The sequence below is a fragment of the Diabrotica undecimpunctata genome, chromosome 7 (genome assembly GCF_040954645.1).
Source record: "Diabrotica undecimpunctata isolate CICGRU chromosome 7, icDiaUnde3, whole genome shotgun sequence".
Taxonomy (NCBI): Eukaryota; Metazoa; Arthropoda; class Insecta; order Coleoptera; family Chrysomelidae; genus Diabrotica; species Diabrotica undecimpunctata.
Genome location: NC_092809.1, coordinates 86,049,131 through 86,072,087, shown reverse-complemented (window position 1 = coordinate 86,072,087; position 22,957 = coordinate 86,049,131). Strand labels below are relative to the sequence as shown.

The window sequence follows — 22,957 nt, the reverse complement described above, 5'->3', positions numbered from 1 at the left end:
TGAATGCTCGACCACTCACACTTCTTTCCTCAGATCCAAACGATTTCAATGTACTTACGCCCGCACATTTCCTTATTGGTCGTCCGATAAATTCCATACCATACCCAAATGTTGAAGCTGTTTCAAAGACGATGCTGTCCCATTTTGAGCAACTTGAACAGTGTAAACAACACTTTTGGACTCGTTGGTCAAGAGAGTACATCAATGAGCTACAACAACGCACTAAGTGGAAAACTAATGCAGCTAGTGTCAAGGAGGGAGCTATGGTCATAATCAAAGATGACAACTTGCCTTCGTACAAGTGGAATCTAGGACGGATCGTCAAGGTACACCCTGGAAAGGACAATATAGTGCGAGTGGTATCGATTAAAACTGTTAATGGAATTTACAAACGGGCCGTGGCAAAAATTTGTCTATTGCCAATCGAGACGTACGTTTTTTTGTAACATGATTGTATTTCAATGTTTATTTGATTTATAATGTTATATATACTTTTATTTTTGCATAGTTCATATTTGTTGAAAGATTGTCTTTCAAGGCTGGGGGCATGTTCAGAAATGTAAAATAATGAGAATTATTTAAATTTGCCGCGCATTTGTAGACGGGGCCTTAGCTGTATTGGCGGTTGACACTTCATGTCTTGCCGAAAAAGAGAAGAATCGCCACCCGCCAGCCGAGAGTGACAGTCGGTCAAAAAAATAGGTTAACAGATGGCATGTCGATATAGTCGATATTATTTTTGTTATAAGAGTTTGGATAATAAATTTGGTATCTGTGCAGATATCCTTTAATTTTTACTAGAGATACAGTCCACTAACGAAGTTAAACCAGCGCACCAGTTACAAGGGCGAACAGAATCATTCAAGAGAACAAGAATGGTCTAACCTACGCCAACATAAAACACATAATACTTATGGTATATATATATATATATATATATATATATATATATATATATATATATATATATATATATATATATATATATATATATATATATATATATATATATATATATATATATATATATATAACGATGTTAGGAGTAGAGTTTAGTTGATAAGAGAGTACTGAACTGTAAACTATAAATAAATATATTTATATAAATTCGAACCGCTCGTTTTATTTAATCTTGCTACAGTTGGTGTTACGTTGTGAGCAAAAAAAAATAAATTCAGCAGTGACTTTTGAAAAAGACCTTGGAACTTTTGAAAAGTATTTCTTCGTCGGGAACATCCGTGTAGTTCGGTAGTGATCTTTGTACGAAAGAACATTTAAAAAGTACGTGTGTGCCTGACCAAAGATGCTGCTAATACAACTTTCAGTAAAACAGTTGCATGAGCAACTCGAAGAACGCGATGAAGACTGCAGCGGGTCCAAGAAGATACTCCAAGAACGACTGAAGACTGTTCTCAACAAGAATGGGGAAGACCCACAGACATTCCAGTTCCAGTCAGAAGAAGAAGCAGTTTTGACGAAAATAAAAATGTGTCGCAAATGATTATTGAAGAAACTTCTAAAAAAATTGAAGAATCTTTTAGGAAAAATGATGATAAATTCGAGAACGTTTCCAAAAGATTGGATGAAACGTCTCAAATTATTAAAGAAGTAGGTAGACAAAACGACGAGAAACTTGAAAATATTTCTAGAAGATTCGACGAGAAATTTGAAAATGTTTTTCAAATGATGGAAGAAACTTCTAAAAAGAACAATGAGAAATTTGAAGAAGTTTCTAAAACATTCGATCAGATACAGAAAAATGTAAACAACGTAGAAGAGAAAATCAAACAGTTAGAGACCATGATAACTAACACGAAAGTGCTACCACCAATTAATACGGTAGCTTTAGATCCGGTAGTGAAAGAAGAATCACCTAGAAACGAAATGACACATCATATGAGATTCAAATTGCCACCATTTGATGGAATAAGGTATATGGACCTCTTGGTCCATATACCTTAGACAATTTGAAGCTATTGCGACAGCCAATCATATCATTTATTTTGCATCTAATTTTATTAACCAATGTTTAATTTAATCTTTCATTGATATCGTTTGAAAATGGTGCATCAACAGCAATAAATATCATTTTGATATTATTGATCTGTAGGAAATCTTTGAATTCTTTTGAGTTGACGCCAGGATATTGATCAGTCATAACAGTTTTAATTTTGTGATCTTGTGTTACCATTTTAATTATCTTTATGAAGTCATCAGAGTTTTGTGTTTTTGATGTCAAACAATAGGCATATCTTGAGAAATGGTCTACTAATAGATGAAGATATTTTTTTATTGAATGAGATCCTCCAAAACCACCAATGGTGTCAATGGAGACAATTTCAAATGGATATGTAGCTGGTCCTAATTGTGACATTAAACCATAGTTAGGTTTCCTTCTTGATTTATTTTTAATGCAGATATCACAGTTATCACATGTTTTCTTAATGTTGGTAGTCATATTTTTGGCTGTATAAAATGGTGATATTTTATTTAACATCTGGTTTGTTCCTAAGTGACAGTAAGTGTTGTGTACATTTTTTATCAATGTTTTACTTAAAGCTTCAGATAAAATAATTTTGTCTTTTCTGTTTGACTTTTTATAATATATATCATTTTTGAAACTGTATTTTGCAGATTAATATTTGAGAGTTGGTCAATTTTGATATCTTCCAGATTGATCAGGTTTACTATTTTTAATACTTCATCTGTATTTTCTTGAGATTCTAAAACTGGATTTCTGCTTAAACAGTCTGCTTCCTGGTTATATTTTCCTGGATTATACTTTACTTTAAAATTATATTGAGATAAGTAAAATGTCAAGTCTCCCAATTCTTCATCTGTTCTAGCTTTTATGTTTAAATTTTCTAGAGGTTTGTGATCTGAATATACTATAAACTCTTTTCCAATGAACAGATGTTGCCAATATTTTATAGCTTCTTTTATCGCTAGACATTCTAAATATATCGCCTTCTTTTTCTTTTGATTTTCCATTAATTTTTTTGAAAAATATGCCACTGGCTTGCTACATCCGTGTTCATCAATTTGTTTTAATACAGCTCCTACTCCTTTTATGCTGGCATCTGTATATATATTAATTGGTAAATCAGGGTTGAAAATCCTTAATATTGGTTCTGAACAAAGTAATGACTTTATTTTATCGAAAGATTCTTGACACTCCTTAGACCAAATAAAATCAACATCTTTTCTTAATAAGTTGTGCAGAGGGTCTAAAATGATTGCAATATCTTGGACAAACTTATGTGATTTTTCCCAAGAATTAACGTACATTCTTTCTAGTTTCTGGAACAGGGAAATTTTTCACAGCAATCAAGTAGTCTTTTAAAGGTTTTATGGAACTATTTTCTATTATGTGTCCTAAGTATTTTACTGATTGTTCTGCAAAGGTACATTTAGAAAATTTTAGTCTGAAACCTTCATTTAATATTGCATTAAATAACTTGGACAAGTGTAATATATGTTCATCAAAGGTTTTTGAAAAAATTAGGATATCATCTATATAATTGACTTTAAAGTCTGAGAGTTCATATTTTCTTATAAGGCTGCTTAAAATCCGTTGAAAAATTGCTGGAGCCGTCTTCAAACCAAATGGGAGACAAGTCCACTGGAAATGACCTTCTTGTGTCACAAATGCTGTTTTTTTTTATCTTGTACTCTCATTGGAATTGACCAAAATGCTGAATTTATGTCTAAAGTAGAAAAATGTTTACAATTTGTTAGTTTTTACTATTAAGTCCTCCATCAATGGAAAAGGTTGTGATTGAGGAACAACGATTTTATTTAGTTCCCTGAAATCTATGCACAGTCTTGTCTTTTTGTCCTCTCCTTTTTTGTATGCTAGTGTCACTGGAACCTCAAATGGACTATATGATTCTTCAATTAAATTATTCTTTAAAAGTTCTGCTATCTGACTTTTTATCTCCTTTCTATCTTCAATGATACATCTATATGGACGTTTGGAGCTGTATTTATCTACAATTAAGTCAATATGAGCTTCATACTCTCTTATAGTACCTACATCATATTTGTCTTTAGCAAATGCTGATTTATATTTATTAATCAGTTGTTCAATTTCTGATTATGGACTATATGATTCTTCAATTAAATTATTCTTTAAAAGTTCTGCTATCTGACTTTCTATCTCCTTTCTATCTTCAATGGTACATTTATATGGACGTTTGGAGCAGTATTTATCTACAATTAAGTCAATATGAGCTTCATACTCTCTTATAGTACCTACATCATATTTGTCTTTAGCAAATGCTGATTTATATTTATTAATCAGTTGTTCAATTTCTGATTGCTGATTTAAATCTAAATGGTTAATTGCTATTTCAAAATTGTCAGTAGGTATTTATACTCTCATTAAAATTTATTTCAAATTTGTATATATCACTAATATTTTCTTTAGATGCATTTAAATATATGTTACCTGGAAACTCAGGAATACTCATATTATCAATAATTGACAAATTTTCAAATTCTTTAGAGTTGTTGTATTGTGTGATCCTTAGGTCTTCATTTTGAATTAATCTGAAATTCTTAATACAATCTAACCCAACTAAAAAATCATAATTGAAATTTTCATTATCTACAATAAATACATTCATTTCTTTTTCAATATCATAGATTTTTATCTTAAGTGTTACTATACCATTTGGTTTTTAACACCATTAATTGTCCTCAAGTTTACTATTTGAAGGTCACCTCTATTATGTGCTTTTATCTGTAATAATTTTGCATTAATCAATGATCATCATATACTCCATAGATCTCTAAAGTGTCATTCAATAGTAACTTGATTCTAATTAGTGGTGGTATTAACAGTTTTTTGTCTTAATTTTAATTAAGTGTTCTAAACCTCTAATGTCATTGAAGAGATCTTCCGTTTCTTTCAAAGTGTCTCGATCAATTCTATCAGCTATATAATTTGGAAGTCCAATAGCTATTAAATCAATCATACTTTTTTTATCTATTGATTTGTTTATTTGTAGTATGAGTCTTTCCTTTTTAAGAGCATATTCTAACAAGGAACCATTTTTGTATTTGAACTGAAAACCATACCTCACTGGAGTCCACCCTTTGTCTGCATATGTGTCACAAAATTTGTTTTTCCATTCATCCCAATTAGAATTTATTGAATATTTTATAAGCATTGACCTATACCAATCCACACATGATCCTTCTAAAAATAATCTTAGAAGTTCAATTTTTTCCGTATTTTGATCTTGTTATTTGTAATCTTGTGCACTCATTTTCAAACGTTTCCATCCATTGTAAAACGTTCACATTTTTACCTGTAAATTTTTCTATCACAAATTGTTCGGATACTTTGTTTTTATTAAAGGATTCAATACATTGTTTTTCATTTGACTTTGTAACTCTCTCCAAGATCTGTTCTAATGCATCTAGTGGGATACCAGTTGTGGATGTTAGAGATTCTTTCCTTTGAATATCTTGTTGGTCTAAAAGAAAATCATTGAATTGTATATTCCCATCTTTATCCATATAAACTTTTAAAATATTTTCATCTGCAATCCAAACTTTTCTTGTAGTACCCCGTTTTGTTAGAGCCCTTTTTACTTTCTGAAAAGCTGCTGGCGTCTGGATTTTTTCATGATAGGAAATATTTTGCATATCATGAGGCATTGCAAAAATTTCATTTTCTTCATTCTCAATTGTGGTTATGCTAATAATATTTGTTTTAGTATCTGTTTGCAATGAGTTAACAGTAAATTCAAATCTCAGTTTTGCCATTTTGATAATTAAAAATTATTATACCTTTTTCTGTTAGCACAAATGTTGTTTTGTAGGTTTTTTATCAGCAAACTTTAAAATAAACTCAACTGCGTTTCTCTGTAAAAAAGTAAACTTTATTATTTTCTGTACAATATTAATTCTTAACAAATACATTACCTGTAAAAAAGAAACAACATTTAAAGCTTATATTCTAATTTTAAAATTACAGGCAAAAGTAATAATGGCCAGACAATGGACAGTGGAAGTGTGACGTCACAACTGTCAATTACTTTCCAAACAAAAGTTGAAATGCCCAATCTCAAGACTTTTTAATTTCTATAAAGTTAACATTTTGCTTCCTCTGCTGCTTTTTCTTTTAAGTATAGTGTTTTTTACGATAATACCATCATAATTCAGTGTTCTATTTCTATGAAATATAGTTTAAAAGTTTAAATTAAAGACATTCTAACCTTACTTTATTGATACATGCATTTTATTGTTATTTTTATAAAACAACATGCTTTATTATTTACACAACGTTGTAAAATTGTTGTAGTAACTACTAGAATACTTAGATATTGCAAAAATCGGAAAGATTCTGTAAAAAAATAAAAAAATAACGAAAAATACAAATTATCCACACTAAACAAGGTTTGTTTGGAAAGTGAAACTGACAGATGTCAATAAAATCTACGTCATCACTTCCACGGTCCGACAATCGTAAAATTAATGAATTGTCACTGTCAAAACACCTCACAAGTATGTCTAACATGAAAACAAAAAGAAGAACTTAATGTTTTGACAGTGGCGTAACAAAATGAGAATATAAATAGAAATATTATTAAAGGAAAATAAAACAATAGTTTTTCTTTACATATATATATATATATATATATATATATATATATATATATATATATATATATATATATATACCTATATATATATATATATATATATATATATATATATATATATATATATATATATATATATATATATATATATATAGATAACCGGGAACGACCCAATACTAAGGAAGCAATAAAAAACGGGTGCTTCTAAGTGAGTGTCTTTTATTAAGAGTCAAGTTTCGCCACATAATTTTGGGCTCTATCAGAACTTGCTGTAATGGAAAAACATTCTTTACAATATCATAATTAGAGATGTTATTTTAATCTTACCTTAATGTCGACACTATCTCTTAGTGTATAATAAAATTGACATGGACATACACATATTTTTAAAAACAAACCAAACGAAATTTTTTTGAGAACTATTTTAGTTTTGTGTTACATTATAAACGTTAAGACAACTCTGGTTTTTTTTATATGACTGCCCCAAAAAGAGTGTTATAGTTTTTGTTATTGGATTTGTATGCTACATGCCTATTACTTTTTGGTTTTTGAGAATAAAGTTATTTTTCAAATAAAAATTTTATAGGTGAGTAAATGAAAACGATGAAGTTGCTTAATCTTTAATCTCGTTTTCCCATAAGTAACGATTTTCGAGATGTGCCCTTTTAATACTAAGGGTGCGATATGTATATATATATATATATATATATATATATATATATATATATATATATATATATATATATATATATATATATATATATATATATATAGGTACACGGAATAGGAAAAGCTGTGAGGTAAGTTTTTCTGAATAAAAACATCAAGGAATGGCAAAGACGCTTTAGACTCAACTTCCATCGTGAATTGAATACTAGGATGTATCCCATTCAGGTGGGAGAGGAAGAGATCTAACGTGTCTTTACCTTGAGGCCAAATGACAAAAGTGTCATCAACATACCGTAACCAGCAGGTGGGTTTGAGATTTGATGAGGACAGGGCTGCTGTTTCGAAATGTTCCATGAAAATATCAGCTATTACGGGAAAGAGGAGAGATCCCATTGGGGCACCTTTGATTTGACGATAGAAATGATTTTGGAATGAAAAGTATGTATTAGACATGCAGTGTTTTATAAGAGATAGTGTGTCTTGGGGGATTTGATGTTTAGAGTCCAGGATGGAAATGGTTTCATCGATGGGAATGTTGGTGAATAAGGAAACAATGTCAAAACTAACTAGAATATCTGAGGGTGAAATAGAAATATTTTTCAGAAGATCAATAAAATGAAAAGAGTTTTTGACAAAAGACGAGGCTTTTTCGGCTAATGGTTGTAAGGATAAAGCGAGATGTTTTGCCAATTTCTGAGTGGAGCAGTTGTATGCACTGACGATGGGTCTTAGGTTTATGGATTTTTGGAAGGCCGTATATCTTTGGAATTCGGGATGATTTTTCTCTGGGTATAAGAGATTTTTTGATGTCTGAAGGTAGGGTAGACTTATTTATGATGGATTTGGTCGTTTTTTCTAGATAGGTGGTTGGATCGTTTTGAACGCGTTTGTATTCTGTGGAATTGAGAAGTTCGAAAATTTTGTCGAAATAATTAGAAGAGTTAAGAATGACGGTGGCATTACCTTTGTCGGCCGGAAGAATGACAATGTCAGGGTTGTTATAAAGTTCTTTGAGGGCGCGTCTTTCTGAAAGACTGATATTTGACGGTGGGGGTTTGGAAGTACGGAGAATTCTGGCGACATCTTGTCTGGCGACTTCGGCAAATTTATCCGAACATATATATATATATATATATATATATATATATATATATATATATATATATATATATATATTATTGTGATATTTAAAGTCTTGGTGCGCCAAGCAATAATTAGCTAATTAGATTTTTTGATTAATTAAAATTATTTAAATGATATGATTATGACTCTATCACAATTTTTAATTCTTTTATCTCAGGGTTAAATTCGTGCTTCAATATCTATGCTATTACATGTGAAAGGTAAGGTCCAGAGAATACCGGAATAATAAAAAACACATATGATCTAACACTATATATTGAAATAAAAATAATGAAATAATTCACACTCAAAAGTTTTCAATAAACAAATCTCATATAAGGATTCTCAAAATTTTGTTCTCCGTACGTGAACAATCAAAATTTATGGTACAAACAATATTAATTGAAATCTCAAAATTCCGAACTATTCTAACTCTCCTAATCAAAATATTTATATCCTTTCTAAATTAAGTGTAAAAATTGTGTTATCAATAAAAGAAAAAAACTGCAGAAAACAAAATATCTCTCTCTGATGATGAGTGGTCCAGATCCTTGTTCCTTGTAGACTATATTATCTCCTCTCAACCGCTCCCTATGTATCCCACCTTTTTCAATCTCCGCCAATCAAAACTCGTCACAATTCCCCCATTTTTTCATTTCGATAACAAACAAATTTTTACCTATAATTATAAATTTCCTAAAACTTATTTACAAATAATATTTTTCTATAATTCTTAAAAACTAACAAAAACCTCTTTCTATAATCCCTTCTATTGTCTTTAATCACTGCATTAATGTATTTCAATTGTCTTTGGGATTTCACTTAAAATTATGCGGGTCACTCAAGTATAACAAAGAAATAATTTATGCAAAGCTTACATTTTGTTTAGTACAGGTAATTCAAGAAATTAATAACTCTCCTTCTTCGAAATGTTTGTTGGATATTATCCTACTTATCTGAATTATTTTAATGTTTTTTGAACTTTGAAATATTTTAAACAAACCAATATTTTTCTCGAGTTTACATATCATAACAATATATATATATATATATATATATATATATATATATATATATATATATATATATATATATATATTGAGATGATTGGTATTTAAAGAAAATATATAAATATATATATACTAGATAACATTAGATATAAAAAGTATTTGGTTATTTTAATAAGTTATATACTAGAGAATTTTATAAAAATTATTTATGTGAGGGCATTTTTAAGAAATTAGCATGCATGTAATAAGTGTAAAAAGTTTTATTTTATTAATTATAATATTGTAAATATATTTAAGTGAGCCATGTGCATAGGCAACCAACTATACAATAAAGTGACATTTTAAATAATAATTACGAATATAAAGTGGAGTTATAATAATATGTTGTTTAAAATGTGTAGTTTATTAAATTAGAGTGTTTTAGTTACTGATTTAAGTGTATATTCTGATCTGAAAAGCCTAAATGTCGATAAAAATCTCGATAGAAAAGTAAGGAATTCTCTAGATCACCGAAGATGGCCTTGTTTGCGAAATGGACTGTTCCAGAAAATTCAGACATGTAGGAGATGGAACAAATCGAATATGATTTCTTGCCAGATGGTTCTGGAACATTGAAAAGGTATAAATACTCGGTGATTTGGATTCAAAGTATGCAGTCAGATGGCCAGTCAGTTAGTAAGAAAGTTAGTTAGAAGACAGACACATTTAGTTAGTGAAGTCAATTGTTCAGTAAGTTCAAGACAGTCAGTCAGAAGGTCCAATTGTTCAATATAATAAGTTCAATGAAGATTAAGAAACAGTATAAATATAATATTAGTGAAGATTAAAAATTATGTTATGGTGATTGGTTAATGGAAGAAGTATTAATTGAAAATTAAAATTATATAATATATTTGGTGATTGGATATTGGTATATTGAAAAGAAGAATAAATATAATTGCTGTTAAGAAGAAAAATATTTTAAATTGGTGGAAGCTGATAATTGGAAAAAGTAATTTCACAAAAACAAGGATAACCGAAGCTGAGAACGAAGACATTGAGTGGTGATTAAAATCTATATAGTGGAGAACAGTTTCATTTAGGCATTCAGTGAAAGAAAGGTACAAAATTTTGTTAATATAATTTAGTTAGTGTCATAATTATTTCAATTTTAAAGATAGTTTGTTTAAATTTTACATTGTCTATATAATTTAATTAGTTTCATAAGAATTTCAATTTAAAATAGTTTATTTTAAATTTTGCACTGGTTATGTTAGATATAAATGTGTGTTTCATAATAGATATAATAAAGATAATCTAAAAAAGTGCTTACAAACTAATTCTTTGAGAACCGCGATAAAAACCCTATATATATATATATATATATATATATATATATATATATATATATATATATATATATATTATTAAAAAACACTCATTGCTCATCATTCACAAATAATATATCGCACCTCCAGATCTATAAGGGCACAACTCAAAAAGTATAGTTTTGAGTAAATCACTTTTGAAGTTTTAGACAAAAAGTTTATGCTGTGAAATCAAATATAATGTAAATACAAATAATTTTACTACAGCTAACTATTTTTATTCACTAGTATTTTACACCAGTATCATTAAAAAAACTTAAAAATAAATATTTAAATTGTTTTTTGACATGTGCCTATATTACCACTCAAAAATGTACATCTCAAGCATGTCAACCCCAAAAATGCCTGTTTTGCCATTAATAAAACGGATATGGCACTATAGGTCATCTTTAAGTTTGTTAATAAAACAATACAAAACAATTAAAATGTTTATTTCATTATACAATAATACTTGAATTGGAATCAGAAACAATCTTACTGCCTAAAATTATTTCATTCTATTCTACTAACTTATTCTCATTACTCTATTGACATAAATAATGAAAATACATTTAATACAATGTTGGTAATCATTGGACTTGTACTATTAAAATATTATGTATTTCAACAATGTAAATTACTTTAGTAATATTTAAAAAGATAATTAACTTTTGTGAAATTAAGATCATATGCAACTGCATCATTCAATATCATCTGCATCGTAATCATTAAGATAAGCTAATGAATTCAAATTTTTATAAAAATTATGGTAGGGCTTTGTAATAAGATTTGCTTCGCAGAGTGATAGCAAATCATTTTTCTTTGCATCTGATATAGAGGTGGATGGGAGAATGCTTTTTCAAGCACCAAGTTTCTTACTTTTCCACGATTACGTGATCTGACATTTATTTTTAAAAACTGAGAAAAATTTGATTCCTCGTCATATTCAGTTTTCTACAGTAAAATAAATGGTCCATTCTTATTAGCATGCATTACTTTTATTTGATTCCATGTTACTTTGTCATTTTCTGAATTTTTTGAAAAGTTACTCCCAATCTGCCCTGATAATCTTTTAAAATCAATTACATCATCTGTAACTATTTTCTGTTATTTTAACAAAGTACCAGAGTACCAGATTTGAATTGCCTTTGTTTTTGCTTTTCAATTAGGGCATGCATCATATCCCCTTCATTTTGTGTATGCCCTACTTCCAGATACTTATGTGTAATACTTTTGATACCTAACTCCTGAACTGCATACAAATACAAACTGGCCAAGTACTAGTTTTTGTTTTGTCCTACACAATTATCACTGTAAAATATAACATCTTTGTCTCGGCAGTGATCTTTTAAAAACATTAATAAGCATGAGCCAATTTCATTGCTACCACGCTTAGCAACACCTTCATGCCAGACGAAACAGAAACTTTGGCTGGTTCCAATTTCATAAATAGTGAAATTAAAAGTGGACAATTTTCTTTTATAATAAAATAGGAAAGCATCACCCTGTGGTGTTTGCATCACAGCTTGCAAATCGAAACAAGCACAAACACAATTTCCTTTTTTTGCTTCAGCGGCTTCAAGTAGTTTTTGCTTCCGAGCTAATTCTTTGTTTCTTAGGTGTTTGTCATGTTCAATTTTTAGTCCTTCTTGTTCATCAGGACTAGCATTTTTGAATGTTTCACACTTTACACATAAATCCTTTTTTGGTTTAAAGAATCCTATGTTAAAATTATTACTAAAAACATGAGCATAAAGAGCATAAGTTACTTTTTGAGTACTAGTGTCATTAAACTGTTGCACAAACATTCTATTCATTTCTGCTATTGTAAGTTGGCCTTCAAGGTATTCCCTGTCTGTTTGAGCTCCCAAATAATGGGATGGAATGCGATGGAAACTATTGATGTGGTCTTTTATTTTTTGTACAACAGCAGCAGGAATAACTGGGTGATTTTTATGTTTCCCACGTTTATCCTTTTCAAGAACTCCAACAGACAGGTTTTTGGCAATAGCTGTGCGAAATGCCTTAGCAGTGATATCAAGAGTTGATGAAAAGAAATGTTTACAGACTCGTTGCAATCCCTGACTAGTATTAAAATTAAACGCATGATTATTACTTCTAGTGCTCCCCTCCCTTATATACCTATACTTGGGCTCAATTATTGTTACATGCCTTACAATAAATTCTCTTTGGCGATTAATATCACACATGCCCCAGTAATTATTAAAAATATCTTTTCTATCATCGTGGGCAACCTTAGTAGTACACTGTAATCTACATTTTTCTTCATTACAAGGTGGCTTAATACTTCTACTAGCTACTTGATTTCCTTTAGCATTTGTGTATGACATCCCAGAATTGCGCTTTTCTTTGGCTTGAGCTAACTTCCAGCGTCTGGTATTGCGTTTTCGTTTTCTTGTCTTGTTCTAGTCTCAACAAAAAAATATATGATTTTGATGTCTTTAGCTAATGCTACAAATCTATGACTTCGGGAAAACAAAAATCATTTTATCATTTAATCTCGAAGCTATAAAACGTTTAATATAAATCATTTACACGTGTGTTTTGCCAAAGTAAAAGTTGAAGTACGTTCTTCAAAGTTTATTTGTTTGAGATTGGAGTTTATACATTAGGTAATTGACTCCCAAAACTGAATAAAAATAAAATTAAATGTTTGTTTTTCTACAGTATGTCTGAAACACGGGAAGTAAAATTTACATTATCTTAATTATTTATATGGTTAAAAGATCGGCAGAGATATTTAGTTGAGGCTGAGGCAGTTTTTGAAGCTGACCACGTTATATTTTGTAAATTACGCCTTACGTTTTCTACAAATAACATGATGCCGTTGGGGCAATTTAGCTGATGGAACAGCATTTTTCTTTAGTCTTCTCAATTTTGTTTCAGGCGTTATTATAAAATAAATTTGGTATAAATATATTAAAATATAAATAATATTTTAATCAACTTCCTTTGTGGTAATACGGGCCCAACTAAAAATTTAATTGTTTACCTATTACTTCAAAGGGCACAACTCAAAAAGTGCCTGTGTTTACGGTACAAAGGAACAATAAAATATTGTTAAAAAGGCACATCTAAAAAAGTGCCTCTATATTAATTTAAAAATCTAACATGACGCATAGAAAAAATAGGGGTATAACTCAAAAATAGAATTAATGGACAAGATTATAAACAGAACGATATTACCATTAAAAAGATCGTTCAAGACTACATATAAATAAAGGCCTAACTCAAAATGGTGAATTTTTGAGTTGTGCCTCTATAGATCTGGAGGTGCGATATCGTTACAATTTGGCGCCCAACGTGGGGCTCTCTATTTAAAAGAATTAGTTTGGAAAGATAAGTGCTCTCATATAATTAAATTAATTATCATTAGAAAGAAAAAATTATAGGTTTTATTTTTAATTATATTTGAACAAGTAAAGTCTCAAAATGTCTCAAGGAAAGAAAGGTACAAGAAGCAAAAAGAATGAAGAAGATGTGGAAGTAGAAACACAACCTATACAAGAGGAGAGTTTAGTTCAAGTTCCACAAGATACTGCAGAAATCAATACAGAAAGAGAGGAAAATGTCAATATGGCAACCTTGATGTCATTAAAGATGCAGATGAACAAGACAATGGAAGATAATTCAAAACAAATCAAAGAAGACATGAAAAAAATGGAAGAGAATTCAAAAGAAATCAAAGAAGACATAAAAAAATGGAATAGAAAATGGAAGAGAATACAAAAAAAATGGAAGAGAATTCAAAAGAAATCAAAGAAGACATGAAAAAGTTGGAAGAGAATTCAAAAGAAATCAAAGAAGACATGAACAAATGGGAAGAGAATTCAAAAGAAGTCAAAGAAGATATGAAAAAAATGGAACAGAAATTGGAAGAGAATTATAGAAAATTAGAAAAGAAAATAGAAGATAATAATAATAAAATTGTAAAACAAATAGAAAAACAAATGGATAAAAAACTTGAAGCTGCAGAGAAAAAAGTAGCAAATGAAATAAAAAATATACGGAATGACTACAAGAAAAGGATAGAAAATGAGAGGACAGAAGTAAAGAGGATTATTCAAGATAATAAGATAGATATAGAACAGAAAATAAAGTTGCAGAAATGTAACTTAGAAGTAAAAATTAACGAAGACAGGAGAAACACAGAAGAAAAATTAGACGATATACAACAAAATATCCAAATAAATAGTAATCAAATAAGAAATGTGGAACAGAGAATAAATGATATTTCACAAATGAGAGACCTAGGAAGACCTTACTTAAATTTAACAAATGAGACTGGGATTAAATTCTCTGGTAATATAAAAAATCTGCATCCTAGAGTATACATAAATAGTTTAAAACATAAATTAAGATTAGTGAATAATAATTATGATATTAAAGATTATATTAGAATGACATTAAATGACAATGCAGCAACTTGGTTTGCTAGTATTGAAAATGATTTAGATAATTTTCAAACATTTGAAAATAAATTTTTAAATTATTATTGGGGTGAATTAGAGCAAGCCAAGTTTAGAGAAATTCTATATTTTGGAAAGTATAATCACAATTTAAGATCAAATATGGTAGATTATGCATTGAAACTGATAACAGTTGCAAAATATTTAGAACCACCACTTAGAGAGGATGAAACAGTCTTAAATGTATCTAGACATTTTGATGCTGATGTTGTGCAAACAGTAACTGTACAAAATATTCAAACAATAGAGAGTTTTATTAATTTTATTCAAAGAATACAAAGAGGTAATATGGCAAGTAATAATGATAACAATGATATTAGGATAAATAATAATAACAGAAAAAACAATTATAACTTCCAATATAATAAGAATAATTATCAACAATATAGACAATCATACAATAATACTAGATATGGTGATAATTTACAAAATTTTAACAATAATAACAAAATAGACAGAATCCTAATAACAATACTAGTTATAATTTTAATAATAATACTAATAATAATAGACAAGATTTTAACAATAGAAGAAATACAGAACGACCTAATTACAACAGACAGGTAAATTGTGTACGAAGGAATAGAAGCTGCGAAGACAAGGAACGAAATAGTACAAGGCAAGAAAATGTGAGTAGAAGTCATAGTAGGGAAAGACATAGGACATCAGATCCAAGTGGTCAGATATAATCTGACAATTCTAATAATCAAAATTTTGTTCAGTAAACTTTCTGAATTAGAAGTTAAGATATTGCTATTATGAAAAACCTTCTGAATTTATTTCTTTAGATGAAGATAAAATTATTGAATCTATTAATTTAATTTATATAAATGCTTTGGCCAAAAATAAAATGATTAAAATTATGATAGATACTGGTTCAGAAAGTACTTTAGTCTCGGAGAATTTTATTTTTAATACATTAAAACTATCAGATGTAATAAAGATTCCAAAAATTAAAATTGTTGGTGCAAATAATAAGAAGTTGGGTGAAATTGATAAACTAGCCAATTTTAAAATTAATATTCTTAATAAAGAAATTAATATGCAAGGATTTGTTGTCAAGGATTTATGTGTTGATATATTAATGGGAAATGATGAATTGGAAAAGAAGAAAGTAAAGATAGATTTTGAAGAAAAAATGGTAACTTTGGAAGGGCAAATAATTAAATTTATGCAGAAAGATGGGTGGAAGAAGGAATAAGAGTTGATAGGATATTATTAAAAGGAAATAATGATATTTATGAAGAAGAAATGTATTTTGATGATAGGGAAATGTCCCAAAAGAATGTAAAGAATAATTGTAGTGAATATTTAAGGAATGGAAATTTTAAGCAGATGGATGCCTACGAGGTGGAGTGCGTAAAATTGGAAGCAAGGAATAACGAGTACATAATGAAGAATAATTTTATTTGTAAAGAAGAAGATATGATAAAAGTTTTAAATTGCCCTGAAGAATATAAATCAATAGTCGTTTCCATATTGCAGCAACACAAGGGACTTGTCAATAAAGAAAATAGAATTGCACAAAATTATATCCATAGTATAAAAGTTAAAGAAGAAAAAGATTTTAAAACAAAATCATACCCAATACCATATAAATACAGAGAAGAAGTAAACCGAACGATTAATAATATGTTAGAAGATGGAATCATTGAGAAAGCAGATACACGTTTCATAAACCCTATAGTAGTAGTACGTAAAAGATCAGGTGAAATCAGGTTATGTTTGGATGCAAGGAATATTAACAAGATTACTGAAAAGCAATTTGAAGCACCAATGAGTATAGATGGAATACTAGGAAGAATTACAGGAATGTCATTTTTCACTAAAATCGATTTACAACATAGTTTCTGGTTGATACCTCTAGAAAGAAAAAGTAGACAGTATACGGGATTTCAGATAGATGGAGTAGTATATCAATTCAAAGTAGTACCATTTGGACTTCAATCATCTTGCAGTGCTCTATGTAGATGTCTTCATGATATTTTGGATCAATATGAACATTTTGTAATTCACTACATTGATGATATATTAATTTTTTCTAAAACGGCTGAAGATCATGAGAAACACCTAAAAATTATAATCAACAGATTAGACAAAGTTGGACTAAAGATAAATTAAGAAAAATGTACATTTTTTAAAAAAGAAGTAATATATCTAGGTTATAAACTTAATACTAAGGGAATCGAAATGGATCCAGAACGGACACAGGTCATTCAGGAATATAAAACACCACACAATGTAAGAACTTTAAGAGGATTTATTGGAATAATTAATTATTATAAAAGGATGATACCAGATCTAAGTATAAAAGAAATTCCATTACTTGAACTACTGAGAAACGGTGTAAAATGGAGATGAGATCAGAGAAGAGAACTAGCATTCCAAGAAATTAAAAACATTTTTCTGTCAAATTTAAAAATTACTATCCTGACTACACACAGCCATTCATATTAAGAACAGATGCATCCATAGAGAGATTATCAGGGGTATTATTACAAATACATGATGGGGTCGAATACCCAATACAATTCATTTTAAGAATTACAAAGCCACATGAAAAGGGTTACTCAGTTTCAGAATTAGAACTAGCAAGTATCATACACTGTGTCACAAAATTAAGATTTTATTTGTTGAGTAATGAATTTACAATAGAAACAGATCACCAAACTTTAACATCTATATTAAATAACAAATACGGAAACAGTAGAATACATCGGTGGAGTCTAATATTGAGTGAATACTCCTTTGAAATCAAATACATTTCTGGAAAATCCAATATAGTGGCAGATGCTTTATCAAGGTTAGAAAATACATCACAAAAAGGGCAGCGAACAATAAAAATTGGATTAAATCAGTCAGTAGAAAGTACTGGATTATATTCTAAAGAAGAAATTATAAGAGATCAGATCAATTTGAGTGAAAAACAAAAAGTCCATAGGAAAGATGGGGTTTATTATAAAATACTAAATGGCATAGAAGTATATGTAATAAGTAGAACTTTGGCAAGGAAAATATTGAAAAATTTACATAACAATTACATGCATATTGGTTCAAGAAACCTATGGATGCTATTTAGGGACAATTATTTTGCAAAGAATGACATAAGTATAGCAAAAGAAATTACTACATAATCCCCATATGTCAAATAAACAAAGAAAAGAATTTCAAAAGCCAGAACACATATAGATCTAATGTTGTATATGAAAAACTAAATACAGTGTCCATGGATTTTATCTCAAATTTAGTTCCAAGTCCAACAGGAAAAAAGCATATACTAGTGATAGTTGATTTATATACAAAATTTATTAAACTATATCCCTGCTCAAGAACAAATGTTAAAACATTGAAATTATACATTAATCAATTTTTCGAAGAAATAGGACCATTTAGAAATTGCATAATAGATAATGCTACATATTTTAACAACCAAAAATTTCGGGCATTTTGTGAGAAAAAGGGAATCAACATTCATTTTAGAAGTATCAGACATCCTCAGGCAAATCCTGCAGAAAGATATATTAAAGAAGTTATAAAATATTTAAGGATAATATGTCAAAATCAACATGAAACGTGGCAGCAACATATACCACAAGTAGAATATTTTTTAAATAATACACATAATTTAAATACAGAGGAAGTACCAGAATATTTAATGGTTGGCCATATAGGAAACAGAAAATGGATTAGTGAATATAATCAGGATATGTTAGAACAAGTAATGCAGAAAGTGAATAACCGAATTAGGAGGAAAGCTGAAAAATATATCAGAAGACAAAATCAAAAAATAAAAAAACCAATCACATTTCAAAAAGGAGACCAAGTATTAATTCGTTCACTTAGAAAGAGTAATGCTGGAGAAAACCGTTGTAAGAAATTACAACCAATGTTTGAAGGTCCATACAACAGAATTGAAAATCAGAATGCACTAAATAGTTATGTGTCGATAGATGCAGAGAATAGACTAAGAGGCATGTTTCATATCAATGACATTTTTAAATATTATGAAGAGAATGAATAATGTTTTCTATACTTGTAACACTAATAATAACAACACTAACAGCTTACTGATAAATCCATTTCATAGATAGATGGTAGATTTCATTGTTGTGAATCAATTTGACATCATACTTGATGATTTTGTACATATGGAAATTGTTTGTGCCCTAAAAATCATAATTTGGGGTTAGATACAAAATTGATTCTATAATTGTCTTTCTAAAAATAATATGATAAAGTGTAAAACTTACCAATTCATATGGATGAAAGCTTTTTGAATGGAAATAATTCCTAGATTTGTATCCTAATATCCATTGTAAAATGTAAACACATAACACAAAAAAAATAATAAGAAATTAAATTAGTTAATTTATTATATTTACTAAGGTATGTGGATAAGAAAATTAATATTTAAAAAAATAATAAGTAAATTATTTATTTTAAATTTAATTTTGGGGTGTTGAGATGATTGGTGTTTAAAGAAAATAATTTATAAATTATATACTAGATAATATTAGATATAAAAAGTATTTGGTTATTTTAATAAGTTATATACTAGAGAATTTTATAAAAATTATTTATGTGAGGGCATTTTTAAGAAATTAGCATGTAATAAATGTAAAAAGTTTTATTTTAATAATTATAATATTGTAAATATATTTAAGTGAGCCATGTGCATAGGCAACCAACTATACATTAAAGTGACATTTTAAATAATAATTACGAATATAAAGTGGGGTTATAATAATATGTTGTTTAAAATGTGTAGTTTATTAAATTAGAGTGTTTTAGTTACTGATTTAAGTGTATATTCTGATCTGAAAAGCCTAAATGTAGATAAAATTCTCGATAGAAAAGTAAGGAATTCTCTAGATCACCGAAGATGGCCTTGTTTGCGAAATGGACTGTTCCAGAAAATTCAGACATGTAGGAGATGGAACAAATCGAATATGATTTCTTGCCAGATGGTTCTGGAACATTGAAAAGGTATAAATACTCGGTGATTTGGATTCAAAGTATGCAGTCAGATGGCCAGTCAGTTAGTAAGAAAGTTAGTTAGAAGACAGACACATTTAGTTAGTGAAATCAATTGTTCAGTAAGTTCAAGATAGTCAGTCAGAAGGTCCAATTGTTCAATATAATAAGTTCAATGAAGATTAAGAAACAGTATAAAGATAATATTAGTGAAAATTAAAAATCATGTTATGGTGATTGGTTAATGGAAGAAGTATTAATTGAAAATTAAAATTATATAATATATTTGGTGATTGGATATTGGTATATTGAAAAGAAGAATAAATATAATTGCTGCTAAAGAAGAAAAATATTTTAAATTGGTGGAAGCTGATAATTGGAAAAAGTAATTTTACAAAAACAAGGATAACCGAAGCTGAGAACGAAGACATTGAGTGGTGATTAAAATCTATATAGTGGAGAACAGTTTCATTTAGGCATTCAGTGAAAGAAAGGTACAAAATTTTGTTAATATAATTTAGTTAGTGTCATAATTATTTCAATTTTAAAGATAGTTTGTTTAAATTTTACATTATATATATAATTTAATTAGTTTCATAAGAATTTCAATTTAAAATAGTTTATTTTAAATTTTGCATTGGTTATGTTAGATATATATGTGTGTTTCATAATAGATATAATAAAGATAATCTAAAAAAGTGCTTACAAACTAATTCTTTGAGAACCGCGATAAAAACCCTATATATATATATATATATATATATATATATATATATATATATATATATATATATATATATATATGTTCGGAAAGATTTCCGCGGTTAGTACAATTAAACTTAGAGCTAAGATTAATATTATTATAAAAATTAATATTAAACTCACCAGTCTTCCGGGTTGAACATCTAAAAAGATTATAGAGATTAAATGTTTCAAACAACACTCTTCAACAAAAAGACACCAGTCTTAATATATATGATTCATTGATGGTTTAATACAAACTGTTAATGATGATTTTGACAATTTAGAAAAAGAAGAAGAAAAAGTTAAAGATATTGCATATACTAATGATAAAAAATGGTAGAAAATACAAAAACAATTTCATGATGAAATTCCAGAACATGAAATAAGATTCAATGACAGAGAACATTTTAATTTGTTGGATGCGATTCTTTGAGTAGCAACGTTACAAAGATCTGAGGGATATAAAACGATTAACAATAAATTCAAAACTATTTTATATAGTAGTGATGTAAGTAGTATGTAGCAAAATTTAAAAATGAAGTATTACAATTTAAGACTTTGGTCAGTAAAGAAAATCTTATTTTGCCTGTATCCATGTGGTCATTTATTCAGAAAAATAATACTATTTCAACATTCCCAAATTTAAACTGAGAATTTATTGAACTCTTCCAATGAGCAATGCAAACGGAGAAAGATCATTCTAAGTAAAGGCCAGAATAAAAACATTTTAAGATCCAGATTAGGCCAACAAAAATTTAATAGTTTATCATTATCTTATATAGAAAAAGGGTTATTAAGTATCTCTATTAATTGTGACAAACTAATTGACGAGTTTGCCAAATTAAAAGTGAGAAAAAGGCAATGATACTTATCAATCTGGGTATATTTGTTTAATAAGTATTATAGTTTGCTTTAGTAAATTAGGTGTATTTTTGTACATGTATATTATTTTTTCATTTTTTTATAATCCGATAACTAAATAGAACTACACACTATATGCTTTGAATTGAAACCAAAAAAACAAAGTTTGTGTCATGGCTAAAAATAGACCCGGAATTATAAGGTTACCTATGAAAAATAGGGTAGCCTTTGTCCGCCACTATTGTTGACTAATTATTAATTGTTCTGAAGCTATTATCTTGTATAATTATTTATTATCTAGCCTATTAAATTACATTTACAACATTGTTATGAGATATTGTAGTATATATTGTTTCAGTAGATACAGAAATTAGTTCGAGCATTTTAAACAGAAGATTTAGCCCTAATTTACACCAATTTGTTTCTCTCTGCTTTATGTGGGATGTGACCGATAGACCTTCCGCTGCACAGTTGCTCAACCATCCTATTTTTAAGACTGTCAAAAGAGCGCTTCCTCTACCAGAGCTGCTGAAGCCAGCATTGCCATTAAGCGACCGTGTGGGATATGATACAGATGAAATCGAAAATTTTGATACAATAAATAAGTTGGCTCAACTAGATTTTTACACATGCGACTGGGATTTTTAATTATTTTTTTTTATTAAAAAACGCTGTAACATGCATATCAACATGTTTCTTATATATTTATATAAAATAAAAGAAATGTTTAAATACATTAACAGGAATTTGTTTGAGTATTATAGTATTATTATTATCATTATAGATGCAATAAAAATTTAATCAGTTATTTTCTCATCATTTGTTTACTAAATAGTAATATTTTATCTTACAACTTTTCATGAGTAATCTAGTCAATGTTAATATGTTACGACAGTTCCGTGAGATTTATTCTATATAGAAAAAGTCCCTTGACGAGAAAAGAAGTATTAAAATAATCTAGAATGTTCGGGATGTCATCGAAAATCCCGAAATATCTAATAATGTCTGGAACGCCAGAAAATGTATTTAACTACAGGACGTTGACAGTTTAATTAACAGTAGTATCATTGTTTAAGAAAGAATAGTTGACCAACGCAATGAATAAATTTGTTTGATTTTAATTGAGA

At 28.6% G+C, this 22,957-nt stretch overlaps 1 protein-coding gene across 4 annotated transcripts in view; it reads left to right on the top strand.

Annotated features, from left to right (window-relative positions):
* LOC140445547 (STE20-related kinase adapter protein alpha-like) overlaps window positions 1-22,638 on the top strand; it is a 322,390-nt gene extending 299,752 nt beyond the window's left edge. For 2 of the 4 annotated variants that reach the window (XM_072537651.1, XM_072537650.1), the window contains one exon: window positions 22,192-22,638. In XM_072537651.1, the coding sequence (XP_072393752.1) occupies window positions 22,192-22,478 (287 nt within the window). In that variant the 3' untranslated portion in view covers window positions 22,479-22,638. Of the gene's footprint in view, window positions 1-22,188 lie in introns of all 4 variants that reach the window. The other 2 variants (XM_072537649.1, XM_072537653.1) reach the window with 2 other exon arrangements.
* Window positions 22,639-22,957: the final 319 nt, after the last annotated feature.